General features: G+C 23.7%; 3 protein-coding genes across 5 annotated transcripts in view; 1 reads left to right on the top strand and 2 right to left on the bottom strand.

The window, feature by feature from the left end:
- LOC127291585 (matrix metalloproteinase-2) overlaps positions 1-8,344 on the top strand; it is a 153,115-nt gene extending 144,771 nt beyond the window's left edge. Inside the window, exons 7-10 of the mRNA XM_051320781.1 lie at positions 1,430-1,935; positions 3,417-3,715; positions 6,201-6,304; positions 6,897-8,344. Coding sequence (XP_051176738.1) covers positions 1,430-1,935; positions 3,417-3,715; positions 6,201-6,304; positions 6,897-7,171 — 1,184 coding nt within the window. The 3' untranslated portion in view covers positions 7,172-8,344. The remainder of the gene's footprint in view (positions 1-1,429; positions 1,936-3,416; positions 3,716-6,200; positions 6,305-6,896) is intronic.
- LOC127291588 (phosphopantothenoylcysteine decarboxylase) lies at positions 8,249-12,565 on the bottom strand. The gene is made up of 3 exons (XM_051320788.1): positions 12,417-12,565; positions 11,931-12,357; positions 8,249-8,526 (listed from the first exon to the last, which is right to left on the bottom strand). Exons 2-3 carry the CDS (start codon positions 12,354-12,356, stop codon positions 8,356-8,358), a joined length of 597 nt encoding a protein of 198 aa, XP_051176745.1. The 5' UTR covers position 12,357; positions 12,417-12,565; the 3' UTR covers positions 8,249-8,355.
- Positions 12,207-17,371, bottom strand: LOC127291587 (uncharacterized). Of its 3 annotated transcripts, XM_051320786.1 has the most exons (3): positions 16,935-17,371; positions 12,417-12,741; positions 12,273-12,357 (listed from the first exon to the last, which is right to left on the bottom strand). In XM_051320786.1, exons 1-3 carry the CDS (start codon positions 17,172-17,174, stop codon positions 12,326-12,328), a joined length of 597 nt encoding a protein of 198 aa, XP_051176743.1. In that variant the 5' UTR covers positions 17,175-17,371; the 3' UTR covers positions 12,273-12,325. The 3 variants fall into 3 exon arrangements, with proteins under 3 accessions (XP_051176742.1, XP_051176743.1, XP_051176744.1); XM_051320785.1 differs by having other exon boundaries at positions 12,207-12,741; positions 16,935-17,370; XM_051320787.1 differs by lacking the exons at positions 12,273-12,357; positions 12,417-12,741 and adding an exon at positions 16,371-16,509.
- Between the last annotated feature and the right edge of the window lie 216 nt (positions 17,372-17,587).

The following is a 17,587-nucleotide window of genomic DNA, read 5'->3' as shown; positions in this document are numbered from 1 at the left end:
AAAGAGTCAAAGTATTGCATTTTAATTAATGAATAAAATATAACTAATACAAATTAATATATTCAGTGAATATATTTCTCTTTATATATGTCATAAAGCTGATGGATATTTTAAAGTGATTGCGCTTGCATTCATTGCAATGCGGTATACATAATTAAATGAGAGAAGCACCTCAAACGACGACGATTGAAGTGAATGTTATAATCACCATGGCAATGTGGTGCTTTAGCTAGTATTCATGTATAATGTTCAACTATTTTGAATCACGTTATGTTTCCTATTTTCCATTTCTAGGAAACATCAGTTTTGATGTCCGTTTCCATTCAACATGAATGACTTTACGGTTAACCATATTTGCAATTCACCACTGTGATTTGCGTAAATTATTCCAACATTTTCATAATATAATTATTTGTTTTGTAATAAGCGAAAATATTTACTCACAACTTAACATTATAATGATAGTTAGAAATTGGCTGGTAAATATTTGTACTAAATATTATCGCGCATCGATAAACATGTTACCGACCGCAGAGCACAAAGACGTAGTACCCGATTTCGCCGCGCGGGCCGCATCGCCAAAGCTCACTCGCGTGCGCCCAGCCCACCGATCGGCTATATAAGCTGCGCTCTCGCTAAGGACCGTCACTCTCGTGCTACACGGAGTCCGGGTGGGTCTTACCCACTTGACTAGAAGTTTTACTCTCGTTCGTTGGGTTTTAACCGTCGAACATTATATCGGTTTTATGTGTAAATAGTGTATAGTAACGAATTCTAAAGTAACGTAATGTATAGTAAAGAAATATTGTAAAGTAACGTAACAAATGTATAGTAAAGAAATATTGTATTCCCGCAGTTTAAAATAGATTTTCCGTTCTTTTTACCGTTTTTTAGATATACTTAGAGTTTTACTCTTTGTATAATAATTGAAACACGAGTTTTACTCGTAGTTCATATTGTATTCATGAAGTTTAATGTAGATTTTCCGCTCCTTCTACCCTTTTGTAGATATACTTAGAGTTTTAATCTTTGTATAATTAGAACACGAGTTTTACTCGTAGTTCACCAGAATATCGCGAATTTTTAGGCAGTATTGCAATTGATTTCACGGCTCATCGCAGCGAGTTGAAGCCGATTTCGTTAATGCGCGGCTAAAATTTAAGCGACGTTACCAGATTGATGCCGATTCTCGATTCCGTGGCTCACCTGTAAATACCGTTGTAAATAAATAATTTGTTTCAATTTGTTATTATCCTGTTATTATTTTTGTTGGAATCAAAACGAACCCTGGCTCGGCGAGCTAAAATATTTATTCTTACAATATTACAAACGTTACAACATTCCAAATAGATATGATTTATAAATCTTTTTTTGTTATGAAGAATTTAAAAAAAGAATTGTGAATAAAAGTAAATCTATTTTGTTTCAGGTGCTCCGGAAAATAAATTGTGGGCTTATATTCCGGTATTTCCACGACCACGAAGGCCAACGACAACAACGACTACAACTACGCCAAGAATTACAACGACCACTTATAGACCTTGGAAAACTCGACCTACGTGGTCACATTATCCAAACTATTATCCACACGAGGAAAGACCGAGAAGACCTTCTGATCGTTACCCGGACTATAGAAATGAGGGGCCAGATTATCGACCACCAGATCGCTACCCATTTAAACCTGACTATAGAACAGAAAGACCGGATTACCGACCTCCAACTTCAAGAAAGTCACATGTACACCATCACACGAGGCCAACTACAAGTACAACAACGACAAGTACAACTACCACTACTACCACAACCACTACTACTACTCATCGACCTAGACATCACTGGACACCCCGGGTCATAGACGACATACCGCATAAGTGCGATACCAGCTACGACGCCATCAGCGTCATCCGGAGGGAGGTCTTCATCTTCAAGGGTCGGGTATGTATTCCATTCGAGGATTAGAGATGATACTATTCCCTTGAAAGCGTTTCGGTTTCGATCCGAGGGAATTCAATTGTCATGCTTTCCTAAGTGGAAATTACACTTCAGAGGAAGCTGACTCAAAATGTGTTTGGGGAAAAAAAAGATTCTCATTTAGGGAAAATTAAATGCCAAATGTAGAAGAGGAGAATCTTGAGTAAATAATAATTTAAAAAATCAACTTTTTACAAAATTTATTTAATTTCGTTTTAAATTACTCACAAAAAAATAATATATCATAATTTTTACAAGAAAAGAGCTCAGACTTTTGGGTTAAAGTTATTGCGCAGTGATTTTAGAATAGAAAATACAAATACTCGATTTTCTTAAAAATGCATCTAACGTTTTTTTTTCTTTTTGGTCTTAAATTACTCAGGAAACATAATAGAATAAAAATCCACAAAAAAAATTTGAAGTGCTTCGACCTTTGAGTTGAACTTGGTTCGGATCCACTGGCACATGAAGCAGATAAGCAAAATAAATTTTAACCAATCAAAATTTAGTCTCTTGTAGCAAGGTATTTTTTCCGTAAGAGAATTCATTTTGATTGGTTAAAATTTATTCTGCTAATCTGTTCAATTTGAGTAGGTTTTCATTGTCACCACTCGCCATTTGTTCTAATTCTCATTAACTACCGCACCCTGCTCTAGTAAAAAAATTAGGGTTGGTTTCCATTGTCCCCACTCGCCATTTGTTATAAATTCTCCTTAACTACCGTACCCTAGTCTAGTAAAAATTTAGTGACTTTATTGTTAAAATTTAAAAGTTACTATAAAGTTACTAAACTTTTACTAGAGCAGAGTGCGGTAGTTGACGAGAGTTATGACAAATGGCGAGTGGTGACAATAGAAACCAACCTTAGTAACTTTTAATTTTAACAAATAAAGTCAGATTTTGGAGCGACATTTTAAAATTATCTAATCAGAATTAATCAAAGAAAATTGTGATTAGTTAATTTTTAAATTCGCGCCGAAATCTTGTTTGTTTGACCATTAAAAATTTCCGTCAAATGAAAATTCACTCGTTTGTAGTTATTATTTAAATAAAAATGAGGAAACTTGTTTATCTTAATAAACGGGAGAATATGAATAGCCACTTATTCAAATTGAAGGCTACACGCGCGAAACGTGACTCTGCATTCGTCAAATCAAAACTTCATTTCTGTTTTTTTTTTTTTTCAATCAATTTGTATATTTTCTTTCGAACGAGAAAAAATATGAAGCAAAATTATATCTGTCATTTAATGGAAAAAAAAATTTTAATTCTAATTTTAAAATCAATATTCTATTTAGAACTCAAGGGAGTAAAATAATTGCTTTTCATCCTAGAAATAGAAAAATGATAATTCATAAATTTTAAAACGGCATAAACTAAAGAATGTAAAAATCTAAAAAATATTTATTCATGTATCAAAAGATTTAAATCATTTTTTATTGCAGTACCTGTGGAGAATAGGGGATCAGGGATTGTATGAAGGCTTTCCGGCGGAAATCAGTCGACTGTTCAACGTGCCAAAGGACACTGATCACGTGGACGCAGTTTACGAGCGTCACGATAAAAAGATAGTCTTCTTTATAGGGAGATTTTACTATGTGTTCAGTGCGAACATTTTGGAGCCAGGATATCCAAAACCATTAACTTCTCTTGGTTTACCGTCTTCCTTGAAGAAAATCGATGGCGCTATGGTCTGGGGTCACAATAAAAGGACTTATTTCTTCAGTGGCACTATGTACTGGAGGTATGTATATATGTACATATATAAAGTCAATATCGATTTCGTAACCACGCTTTAGTACTCATACTTTGCATATGTAGTTTTTTCTCCAAAAAAAAAAAATATATATATATATAAATGAAAACAAAACGAAAAAGAAATTCTACCACCGAAAGGAATTTTTGCCCTCCGAGGGAAAAATTCACTTCAATTGAAGAATGTTTCTTTGAAGATTTTTCTCATATTTTCCTTATTTTTTTTTTTTGCTAAAAATTCTATAGAGAAGATAAAATTTACTTTATACTTTTTTATTTTTAATTGTTAAGAACAAGAACGATTTTTTTATCACCGCATAATATTTTTGGACGGATGAATAAGTTCTAAAAAATGTTAGAATTTCCACTTAATGGAGTAATTTTGAGTATCCAATGTAAACTTTTATATTGTTTTAAATTTTATTAATGAAATTAATGATTTAAACTATTTTTATCCAATCTACTGGCGATGGTTGGTTTCCATTGTCCCCACTCATAATTCTCGTCAGCTACCGCTCCCTGCTCTAGTGAAAATTTAGTGACTTTATTGTTAAAATTAAAAGTTAGTAAATTTTCACTAGAGCAGGGTGCGGTAGTTGACGAGAATTATGACAAATGGAAACCAACCATTTGTATTCTTTTATAATGGAGCATTTACACCTTTAGTAAAAAATTTTCTTAACTTTACATTTTCCGAAATACATAATCTGATTGGATGTCCAGAATCTAATTCATTGTGGACAAACAATCAGGTAAATGAATTTTGGAAAATGCAAAGTGACAAATTTTTTTACCAAAGGTGTAAATGTACCTTTACTATCCTACGTAAGAAACTTTTTATGTTTGTAACTACCCAACCCTGACTCTAATCGTACAACTGTGTTTGCTACTCTATATTATTGCTATCGATATAGACGTTGACTACTGTTATTAATTATAAATCATTATTAAATATTATAAAAAATTTAATCATTGACAAAATAAATATAAAAATTATTAATTATTATTTATCTAGTAAAATATACTTATCTTAAATACTTTTTTCTTCAATTCATAATTAAAACAAATCAAAATTATTATAAAATACAATAACCTTAAATATTCGAAAAAAATGAATTATAAAAAATAAAATTCTGTAATATGATAATTCTTGCTTATAAAGTTTAGGATAGGAGGGTGTAAGTCACCTATATAAATTTCTATTAGTAGTAAAGAGCATCTATAAGTGAGAAAAAATTCTCGGTTGGATTCTCACTTATCGAGGTTCGACTGTAATTGAACAAAATGAAAATTCTATTCAAAAAAATTCTATCTAATTAAAAATATGATTTTTTTTCTAATTCATATGTTTAATCTATGTGTAAATTTTACATAAATGTATATGTACATAAATGATTGAAAAACGATGTGAAAACAAAAATTTTTGACCAAGTGACGTCACGAGGACGAGAAATTAAACATTTTAATATAATACCAGCGTCATATCCTCTCTCGCTAATGCTCGCTCGGTTGAAATTGTACTCATTATTGTTTACTTATTTCAGTTCATTCATATGTATTTACTATATTTTTTAAATTAATATTATAATAAATTTATTATCTCCCCCAACCCTTTCCTTATTTCCCCCCCCCCCCATTTTTAGAAATAACTATCATATTCGTAATCCTGAAAACCCTCAAGTAACAACTTTCAAGCAATTCCAATCAGAACTAATTTTATATAGGTAATTAATTATTTATCAATATGGGCTAACTTATCATGGTTAAATTTACTTTATTTTATTATTTTAAATAAAATATAATTATAATTATTATATTATTAATATAATATAATTTTATTGTTTGTAAATAAAGTACGTATAATGACTATATTACAAAAGTTTATAATAAAACACTATTATTCAATAACTTATGTTACTAATATAAAAAAAAATGATTGAATTTTTCTGTATACTACGTCATAAAAAACATGTTTACATTATATAATAATGCAGAACATTATAATAATAAACATATTTTTAAGATAACTTTTAATACTTTTTATAAATAAATAATTTATTCTAACAAATATTTTTGGTTGTTACAAAGAATTTAAATTTTTTTTTCAGTTTTCACTAAACTGTCTTCGGGAATTATGCTACCTCTGTTTTTTCAATGATTCTAATACGGTTTAAATATCTATAAATTTTAAAAATGTTATTTCCTGAAAGTCAAAAAAAATCAGATTTTTTTCTAATTCATATTTTTTTAATTTATATTTAAATTTTGAATAATATCCTGTATAAAAATTGTTGAAAAAGAATATGAAAAACGAAAATTCTTGGCCCAGTGACGTCACGAAGACGACAAAACAAACATTTTAATATAATAGAAGATTTTGTTTTCGTTTTTTTTTTTTTTTGAACTATTTAAGAAGCATTTTTTAAATTTTCTTCTTAAAATTCTCAATTTTAATAATATTCTAAAATTTGCAGATTTGACGAGTCTGTAAATCATGTGGAATTGGATTATCCTCGAGATATGAGTATGTTCGCCGGTGTTGGTAACGATATCGACGCTGTTTTTCAATGGAAGAATGGTAATTAATGAAAAATTATTTCCAATAGAGCAATTCCACGTGTACTGATCGACGATTTTTCTTTGATGTTAGCAATTGATTTTCGTTGATTTCTCGAAAAGTTATGGTGATCCCACTATAAATCTTGTACGAAAAAATTCTTGATAGTTTTGGCTATCACTAAAAAAAAAAACAAAAAAAATCGAAGGGGGGGTGTTTTTCAAAAATTGGAAAAAAAAAATTTTTTTTTTGAAAAATTTTTAATAATTAATGAAAATTTTTTTTTCGAAAAAATTTATTTAAAAAGTACTTATTTTACTGAGAAATTTAAAAAAATTTAATCAATTTAAAAAAATTAGTACATAAATTTTGAAATTTGAATATTTTCAAAAAAATTTTGGAATTTTCAAAATCGCCTACACTATATTATTTCTCACCCTTATAGCTATTAGAAATAAAAATTGGAAGAAAATTGCTAACATCAAAGAAAAATCGTCGATCAGTACACGTGGAATTGCTCAATAATCAATTTTCTATTATTTTTCTTCAAAATTGAATTACAAATATGCGTATTATATTATTTAAATATATATATATATATTTTTTTGTTTAGGTAAAACTTATTTCTTCAAAGGCAAATACTTCTGGGAATTTGATGATATGCGAATGAGAGTGGCTCACGAGAAACCGAAATTGTCTTCAGTTTTCTGGATGAATTGCCCTTCAGATGGGGATTCAAACGATATAGACGAGATACCAAGAAGACGAACCACCCATTTTAAAATCAGCTCGTCTTCTGTTACTTCGACATCGTCTTTATCTCTCATTCTTTTAACATTCAGCTTTATTCTTTTTATTCGAAATCAAACGATAAGAACTATTTTATAACGTTTAATCCCCCCCCACACACATCACTCTCTAAATCTGAATTAGTAAAAAAGTTTACTAATTTGAAATAATGACTCACTTTTTGCTTTAGAATTAGTTAAATTTTACTAATTTTTAGTCAAAGTTAGTAATAATTAGTAAAATTTTACTAATTGAGAAGCAAAAAGTGAATCACTATTTCAAATTAGTAAACTTTTTTACTAATTCGGATTTAGAGAGCACGTATAGTTATTTTTTCAAAATAACTAAATAGTGGCAATAAATTACCAAATCCATTTAATTTTTCATTCTGAAAAAATTTATTTTTAGTGCAATGTTTTATTGAAATTTATTTTCAATTATCTGTCTGAAAAAAAAACGCTTAGATTTAAATATCATTCAAGACGTAATTTTAATAACTAGTAAATTTAAAAATAAGTAAAAGTTTAGAAATTTTTTTTCGATGTTATCGATAAAAGATCAATAATTAATGGAAAAAGCATCGCAACATTCCTAGAAAAAACAAAAACAAAAAAAAATGCAAAAATGTATTTTGCAAAAAAAAAACAGATCTTTGTCGATTTATTTGTATACAGACGCACACTGAAATTTATTTAAATACAAAGTTTTATTTATTATTAAGACATTTTTAAAGCACTAAAAAGGCTTTAAATCAAACCTTCAATTGCATTTTTAGATAATGAAATAAAAAACAAAAAAAATGCAAATATTTTTGCATAACCGACCACTTAATAAATGGCAACAAATTGCCGTCAGTTTTATAACTGTGATATTTTTATATATTACACTTTAATTCAATATAATAATAATGGTTTTTTTTTTTTTTTTAAAGAAATATGTATTTTTAGTTAGAGATTAAAATAAATTTTATTTAACTTTTTAAAAGACTAAAAAAAAATATATAAATAATTGTAAGTTTATAATGAAGAAATAAAGAAACGCTTTACAAATTTTTGTACGTGAGCTTTGAATGTATATAAAGGAAATAAAAATTTTCATATGTCTATAAATGTCAGCAGTTTTTTTTTAGAGAAAAATATAATTTTTTAAACCTTTTTGAATTAAAAACACAAGGAATTGGAACACAATTTATTTTATTTGTTTCTTATTTTTTTTTTTTTAAATAACATCTTGGCATGCGCAACATTTTTTTTTAATTTTTTTTTTTTTTTTTAAGAACAATGCTAACGTTTTAAATGGGGTGGTGAATAAGGATCCCAGGGATTCAGAGAGCGTAGCGTCATCTGTACAATGGTATCTATTTCCGCCATTCCGCCCATTCCGGTGTCACCGCACATAAGAGTTTTTGAGATGCAGCTGACTTCCTTGTACCCCCAGGACTTGAGCAAAGCAACCTTTTAAAGAAGAAAATATTTTATAAAATGTGATATTGTGATGTCTCAATTTTTATGTGCAAAGAATTTCAAAAATATAGACAGAGTCGATTTTAGACAATTTTTTTTTTTTTTTTTAATCTTTCGAAAGAAAATTCTTTATATATGTTTATTAAATGAAATTATTTTTTAGAATTTTTATTTGAAAGTATAATAACAAAATTTTTTAGTTACCAAAATTTCACCGAATTTTAATTTGTCCGAATTTTTAAAGCGCCGAATTTTAAAACTAACCAATCACAATTTTATGGATAATTTTTAATTGGTGAATTTTAAAAATTGCGCCGAACACTTTCTGTCGATTATTTTTTCGGCTATTTGCAATTTCGGACAAATTAAAATTCGGCCTTTTAAGAATTCTACTAAATAAAAATTCAGTGCCTAAAAATTCTGTTAATTAAAAATTTATTTAAAAAAAGAAATTCTAACAAATATTAATATAAAAAATTGAAAATTCGTGTAAAAAATAATTATATTTTAATAAAATTATTGAAAATAAAAATTCTCCCTAATAATTTTTTATGGGATAATAATGCACTCAATTCCTAATAAAATTCTTTAAAATAAAAATTCTAATCAATAATTTTTATGTGATAATCATGCGCCTCGAGTTAACTGCTATTTAAGATTCTGTTTTTTTAAGAAATAATTGAATTTTAAGAGTTTTTAAATTAAAATTTTTGTAAAATTAAATGTGCTGAACATTTTTTTTTTTTAAATTTCATATACAATAATTAAATATTTAAAAAATTTGTAATTAAATAATTTAAAAATATTTTAAATAATCGAATTTTAGAAAAAAATTAATATTACTGAAAATAATTAATTTAGCAAAGAATTTGAAATAGAAATTTAAAAAATTTCAAAAATTTCAAATTTTATTTAAATTTTTAAAGACTCTTATAAAAAAAAATTACGGCAATAATTGAATTTTACAGAATTTTTAGTAGAAAAATGTTTTAAATAATTAAATTTTCAAAGAATTTAAAAAAAAAAATAATTAATTTTCCCAAAACTATTTTGATTCAAATTTTCAAAATAATTAAATACTTCAATCCAGAAAACACTATCAGGCCTCGGATCGACTTAAAGGCACAAAAAAAGTCGTTTTAATCGATTTATATTCCAAAAAAAAGTCGAAAAAGTAGATTTTTTTTTATTTTAACAAAAATATTTTACAAATTTTTAAATAAATTTTTTTTTTAAATAATAATACTTTTGTAAGGGTTTAAAGTTGAAATTTTTAGAAATAAATTAATTTTAAAAGATTTTGTTAATTTTCAAACAATAATTAAATTTTACAAAACTAAAAATAATTTATCAAATAATTTCAGATAACATTTTTTAAATGTAATTGAATTTTCAAAGATTTACAATTGAAATTTTTAAAATTAATTGAACTTCAAGTGATTTTTAATTGACAATTTTTGATGATTGCACTAAAAAATTTATTAGAAATTGCGGACAAAAATACAATAATTTGAAAACCATTTTTAATTGAAAAATGCTTTCAGATAGTTGAATTTTCAAAGAATATTATAAAAATAATTTAAAAAAATTGAATTTCCTTAGAGTTATAATTGAAATTGTAAAATTTCAAAAAATTTTCGATGGAAAATTTAAGAAATTATTAAATTTTAGAAGTTTTTAAATTCAAATTTTTGAAAATAATTGAATTATAATTGAAATTTTTGGAAAATAATTGAATTTTAGTTGATTTTGAATTGAAAATTTAAAAAAAAAATTAATTTCAAATTAAAATTTTTGGAAAAAAATTTAATTTTAGTTGATTTTGAATTGAAAAATTTGCTAATAATTAAATTTTAATTAAAATTTTGGAAAATAATTGAATTTTAGTTGATTTTGAATTGAAAATTTAAAAAAAAAATTAATTTCAATTAAAATTTTTGGAAAATAATTTAATTTTAGTTGATTTTGAATTGAATTTTTGAAAATAATTAAATTTTAATAAATTTGGAATTGAATTTTTGGAAAATAATTAAATTTTCGTTGACTTTCAATTGAAAAATTTGATAATAATTCAATTTGAATTAAAATTTCCAAAAATAATTAAATTTTAGTTGATTTTGTATGTAAAATTTAGAAAATAAATAAATTTTAATTAAAATTTTGGATAATAATTGAATTTTAGAAGCTTTTGAATAGAATTTCAATTAAAATTTTGGATAATAATTGAATTTTAGAAACTTTTGAATAGAATTTCAATTAAAATTTTTGGAAAATAATTTAATTTTAGTTGATTTTGAATTGAATTTTTGAAAATAATTAAATTTTAATAAATTTGGAATTGAATTTTTGGAAAACAATTGAATTTTCGTTGATTTTCAATTGAAAAATTTGATAATAATTGAATTTCAATTAAAATTTTGGAAAATAATTGAATTTTAGTTGATTTTGAATTGAAAATTTTGAAAAATTAATTTCAATTAAAATTTTGGAAAATAATTGAATTTTTGTTGTTTTTTAATTGAATTATTGATAATAATTGAATTTCAATTAAAATTTTGGAAAATAATTGAATTTTAGTTGATTTTGAATTGAAAATTTTGAAAAATTAATTTCAATTAAAATTTTGGAAAATAATTGAATTTTTGTTGTTTTTTAATTGAATTATTGATAATAATTTAATTTCAATTAAAATTTTGGATAATTATTGAATTTTAATTGATTTTGAATTGAAATTTTGAATAATAATTAAATTTTAATTGATTTTGAAAATAATTAAATTTTATTTGATTTTGAATTGATTTATGATTTTGAATTAAAATTTTTTCATAATTTTATTGTGATATTTTTTTTAAATTATAAACAATTGTTAAATTTCATAAAAATTTTAATTGAAAAATAATTTGAAATAATTGAATTTGTGAATTGAATTTCATTAAAATTATTAAAAATAATTAATTTAGTGAAGAATCATTTTAGTTCAAAATTTGTTAAATAATTGAAATAAAGAATATCTGAAGATCAGCATTTTATACTAAAAAAAAATATATTTTATTTAAAAATTTGTTTAAAAAGTGTAAAAAAAAAAACTAGTCGAAATAGTCGCATTTTATTAAAATAAGTCGAAAAAAATCGTATTTTTGGAAAAAAGTCGAAAATAGTCGAAAAAGTCGCCTGCACTATTAAAATACAAAAAATCAATACATGATCAATAAAGTTCAAAAGTGATTTCTTTACGCGCGGTGCGAAAAAAAAAATGAACTTTCCACCTAATTTTTTTTTTTTTTTTTTTTTATAAAAATTCTGTAAAATAAAAAATCGATTTTAATGAAATTTTTTTTTTGCAAAATTTTGATTCAATTTTTTATCTAATGAAAATGATATAACAAATTTCTTACTTGTGGTTCAGTAACGGGATGATTCCACATCCTGGTGTTCATTGCCGGGCAGAAAATAAGGGGTTTATTGGGATCCCATGCACGTGCAACGCACGTTAAAATATTGTCACAAATACCGCTCGCTAGTTTGCCGAGCGTATTGGCATCTAATGGCGCAATCAAGAAAAGGTCGGCCCACTTGACGAGATCAATATGCAAAACAGGATCGCCACGATCTTGCCAAGCCGCCCATTCCACAGTATCAGAAAGCACCTGCGTCCCATGAGGAAGTTGTGCTTCCTTCAGAAAATGTTTGGCCCTCTCAGTAACGACAACTCGTATATCGAGATTATGTTGCCACAATTTCTCCACAAGTTGAGGCAATTTTATTGTCGCTACACTACCCGTGCAGCCAATTAAAATTTTCTTTCGCGACGTGCCTGCCATACTAATGAAAACAAAATTCAACAATTATTATTATTTTTATTATTAATATTAATATTCTACCTTTTTTTTCGATATTTGGAAACACTTTGGTTTGAAAAAAAAACAATAAAAGCTGTGTTCTCTTTGTTGGCAGTGGCAACGAGACAAATGTAAAAGTCGAGGGAATGCGATCAGTTGATAAAAATAAGTCTTTTGTAATTTTTTTTTTTTTATTGTTTTTGGTCAATATTTTTTTTTTGGATATATCGCCCTTGGTTGAGAAACAAAATTGTTTCAGATCAACTTGATTGACATCGGCTGGCAGTTTGTGAAAATGAGAAAACGTAAAATTGGCCCTTGTTTCGTGATATGCCTGATGTATCGAAACTCTGGTTTTATAAGGGATCTAGAAAATAATTATAAGTTTAGTTAAGAGCGATTTTTTTGTCTTTTTTTTGAAGATTGCACTGAAATTTAAATGATTAAATTTTTATGCAAAGAAAAAGAATTTTTTTTTCTTTGTCAGAAATTGAATTAATAAAAAATAACAGAATTCAGGATTTTTTAAAAAATACATATTTTTTTTCTCTAAAATTAATATTTATTAGTTGAAAACTATATTTTGGAATTGGAAATTTTATGAAAATAAAAAAAATACCACAAAATTAGATACAGTAAATAAAAAAAAAAAAAAAAATCGTAAAATTGTTTCTTTTCATAAAAATTCAGTGCAATCTATAACAGTCAGACCTCGGATTACGACTTTAAGGCGCAAAAAAAAGTCTATTTACATTCCGAAAAAGTCAATTTTTTTATTTTAATTAAATTAATTTAATTTCAGAATCAAACTAAAGCAAATTTTCAAAATTCTAATTAAGACAAATTTTTAGAAATAAAATTCTCAAAGTTTCATTTTTTCAATTTTTTTAAGTGTATAAATAATTTAACAAATTTATTCGAATTTAAAATTTTTGCATAGTTTTTAGTTTTAATGGTAAAAAAAAAGAACAAATTTGTAACAATAATTAAATTTTATAGATTTTTAAATAAATTTTTTTTTTAACAATTGAATTTCAAAAGATTTTAAATCAGTATTTTATTCTTTTTAGGATCAGAAATTCAATTCTTTTTTTATTGATTTTTATAACACTTTTCGAAAAATTTAATTATTTGAAAGCATTTTTGCAAATAGAAACTTTTAAAAATTTAATTTTTGTCTGTAATTTCTAAAAAATTTTTTAGTAAAAACAAAAAAAAAATTGCTAAAAATTTCAATAAAAAATCACTTGAAATTCAATTATTTTCAAAAAATTAAATTAAATTTTACAGAACAGAAAATTATAAAATAATTTTAGATAATCTTTTTTTTTTTTAAATAATTTAATTTTTGAATATTTACAATATACAGACTATTGAAAATAATTGAATTTCGAATGATTATTGATTGAAATTTTTGGTAATGTGAATTGAAATTTTCTGTTAAAAAAAAATTACAGACAAAAATTAAATTTCAAGTTTTTAATTGAAAAATATGTTCAGATAATTTAACTTTACAAGAATTAAAGTTGAAATTTTTAAAAATAATTAAATTTAAAAAGATATTGTTAAATTTAAGAATATAATTAAATTTTATAGAATTGAAAATAATTTATCAAATAATTGTAAATAACTTTTTTTTTTAAATTGAATTTTCAAAAATTTAAAATCCACATTTTTTTAAAATAATTGAATTTCAAGTGATTTTTTAATGAAATTTTTGATAAATGTTTTTCGCTGAAGAATTTATTAGAAATTACAGACAAAAATTGACCTTTTAAATATTTTTAATTGAAAAATCCTTTCAGATAAATGATTTACAAAAAATATAAAAATCATTTTAAATCATTAAATTTCAAAAAAGTTACAGTTGAAATTATTAAATTTTAGAAAGTTTTAGATGGAAAATTTTAGAAATAATTGAATTTTAGAAGCTTTTAATTTAAAATTTTTGAAAAAAATTGAATTTTAGTTGATTTTGAATTGAATTTTTGAAAATAATTGAATTTCAATTAAAATTTTGGAAAATAATTGAATTTTAGTTGATTTTGAATTGAAAATTTTGAAAAATAATTTAATTTTAGTTGATTTTGAATTGAATTTTGGAAAATAATTGAATTTTAATAGATTTGGAACTGAATTTTTGGAAAACAATTAAAATTTTCGATGATTTTCAATTGAAAAATTTGATAATAATTGAATTTCAATTAGAATTTTCGAAAATAATTGAATCTTAGTTGATTTTGAATTGAAATTTTTGAAAATAAATTAATTTCAATTAAAATTTTGGAAAATAATTGAATTTTAGTTGATTTTGAATTGAATTTTTGAAAATAATTGAATTTTAATAGATTTGGAACTGAATTTTTAGAAAACAATTGAATTTTCGATGATTTTCAATTGAAAAATTTGATAATAATTGAATTTCAATTAGAATTTTGGAAAATAATTGAATTTTAGTTGATTTTGAATTGAAAATTTTGAAAAATAATTTAATTTTAGTTGATTTTGAATTGAATTTTGGAAAATAATTGAATTTTAATAGATTTGGAACTGAATTTTTGGAAAACAATTGAATTTTCGATGATTTTCAATTAAAAAATGTGATAATAATTGAATTTCAATTAGAATTTTCGAAAATAATTGAATCTTAGTTGATTTTGAACTGAAATTTTGGAAAATAAATTAATTTCAATTAAAATTTTGGAAAATAATTGAATTTTAGTTGATTTTGAATTGAATTTTTGAAAATAATTGAATTTTAATAGATTTGGAACTGAATTTTTAGAAAACAATTGAATTTTCGATGATTTTCAATTGAAAAATTTGATAATAATTGAATTTCAATTAGAATTTTGGAAATTAATTGAATTTTAGTTGATTTTGAATTGAAAATTTTGAAAATAAATTAATTTCAATTAAAAATTTTGGAAAATAATTGAATTATAGAAGCTTTTGAATTGAAATTTTTGGAAAATAATTGAATTTTCTTTGATTTTGAATTGAATTTTTAAAAATTATATGAATTTTAATAGACTTAGAATTGAATTTTTGAAAAATAATTGAATTTTCGTTGATTTTCAATTGAAAAATGTGATAATAATTAAATTTCAATTAAAATCTTGGAAAATAATTGAAATTAAGTATATTTTGAATTCAAAATTCGAAAAATAATTGAATTTTAATTAAAATTTTGGAAAATAATTAAATTTTAGATGATTTTGAATTGAAAATTTTGAAAATAAATTAATTTTAATTAAAATTTTAGCAAATAATTGAATTTTAGAAGCTCTTAAATTAAAATTTTGGAATATAATTGAATTTTAGTTGATTTTGAAACGTAATTTTTTAAAATAATTGAATAAGATTTTTATTTTGAATTGAAAATTTTGTAAATAATTAAATTGAAATTGAAATTTTTTGAATTTACATAATAATTGAATTTCATTTGATTTTCAATTGAAATTTTGTAAAATAATTGAATTTAAGTTGTTTTTGAAAATAAATTTCCGAAAATAATTAAATTTTAATTAAAATTTTGAAAAATAATTGAATTCTAGAAGATTTTGAATTGAAATTTTTGATAATAATTGAATTTTAATTGATTTTGAATTGAAATTTTTGAAAATAATTCAATTTTAGTTGGTTTTTGAATTGAATTTTAAAAAAAAATTTGAATTTTAGTTTATTTTCAATTGAAAATTTTGAAAAATACTTTTTCATATAATTGAATTTTTGAAGAATATTATAAAAATAATTCAAAAATAATAATTGAAATTTTTTTTTTTTTTTATTTGAAAATAATTAAATTTCAAGTGATTTTGAATTAAAAAATGTTTGATAATTTTATTTGCTAAATTTTTTTTTTCTAAATTATAAACAATTATTAAATTTATAAAAAAAAATTGTAATTGAATAACATTTTTCGATAATTGAATTTGTGAAGAATTTTATTGAAAATTATTAAAAATAATTAATTTAATGAAGAATTTTAGTTAAAAATTTTTGTTAAATAAATTGAAATAAAGAAGGTACTGAAGAAAATCTGCATTGTATAATGAAAAAATTGTATTTTTTAAAAAAAATGTTATTAAAAAAAAAAATAATAATAATTTGAAAAAGTCGTATAATCCAAGGCCTGAAACATAAAAATGAAATTTAATTAAAAATTTTCTAACCTTTCTGTCGAACTATTTGCAGTATATATATATATATCTATGTATATATCTCTACAATAATCATAACACGAGATCATAAAACAGCGTTTTTTCTTTTAATTATTATTATTTTTTCAAATATATTTCTATATATATTTATATATATCTATATCCGTGTAACTTTTTTTTTTTTTTTTTTTTTTTTAATCGAAAATAGATTCGTCGATATTTGAACTCGATCTTATTTTTTTCAAAGGGGTTTATCTCTCTCTCTTTCTCTCAATATTTGATTTACAATATTTTATATTTATAATAAGGGCTGTGAAGTTCGTTGAAAAAGAGAATGAACGACGTGATATATCGTCATAAATATATGTATATATATATATTACGTTTCCTTTTTCACCTGATTGGAGAAACCGAGTTTGGACCATTCCTCGCGTGCCATAAGACCATTGTCCATTCGACATTCAAGATAATCTTGTGTGACATTACGACACATTCCCGAGTCGTTTTTATTATCAACAAGACAACGCATGTATTTAATCATTAAACTTTTACAAATCCCTTCATGATCCAATGGAAAACTTCCCTTTTCAGGTGGCACCGGGATAAACCTCTTCTGTGATAAATGATACTGGGACATCACTGAATTTATTCACGATTTTTAATCTCTTTTTTTTCTATTTTCGAATTTTAGTTCGCATCACTTTTTTTTAAAATGAAAAAAAGGTTATACAAAAAATTATAATTTGGCAAAAAAATTCAATATTCTATACGCGGGGCAGAAATTACGCAGACGACAAAACAGAGGTACAGTCAGAGTAAAAAAGCAAATAACTTGCACATGCGCATTTTATCCCTATTTCTGATTGGTTATTCCCTTCGTTTTGAAAAATTTTCTTTTAAAAAAAAAATTGATTATTTTTTATTGAAATTAAAATGAAATTAATTAATAAAAAATATATTATTTTTTACCTATTTTTCAATAATGATTAAATAAATAATCATAGTAAAGTGCCATCTGTTTTCGTGCTTATGAACTTGTATCGATATTGT

The sequence above is a fragment of the Leptopilina boulardi genome, unplaced genomic scaffold, assembly GCF_019393585.1.
Source record: "Leptopilina boulardi isolate dan_hultmark-lab unplaced genomic scaffold, ZJU_Lbou_2.1 LbouV2_144, whole genome shotgun sequence".
Taxonomy (NCBI): Eukaryota; Metazoa; Arthropoda; class Insecta; order Hymenoptera; family Figitidae; genus Leptopilina; species Leptopilina boulardi.
The sequence above is the reverse complement of the archived record's forward strand: the minus strand, read 5'-3'. Positions and strand labels throughout refer to the sequence as shown.

Excerpts from the sequence above, each read along its gene's own strand:
- LOC127291587 (XM_051320785.1), bottom strand. The coding sequence starts at position 17,174 with ATGTCCCAGTATCATTTATCACAGAAGAGGTTTATCCCGGTGCCACCT. Across the intron at positions 12,742-16,934 it reads AACTCGGTTTCTCCAATCAG|ATCCCTTATAAAACCAGAGT; the intron begins GTGAAAAAGGAA and ends ATTATTTTCTAG.
- LOC127291588 (XM_051320788.1), bottom strand. The coding sequence starts at position 12,356 with ATGGCAGGCACGTCGCGAAAGAAAATTTTAATTGGCTGCACGGGTAGT. Across the intron at positions 8,527-11,930 it reads ATCCCGTTACTGAACCACAA|GTTGCTTTGCTCAAGTCCTG; the intron begins GTAAGAAATTTG and ends CTTCTTTAAAAG.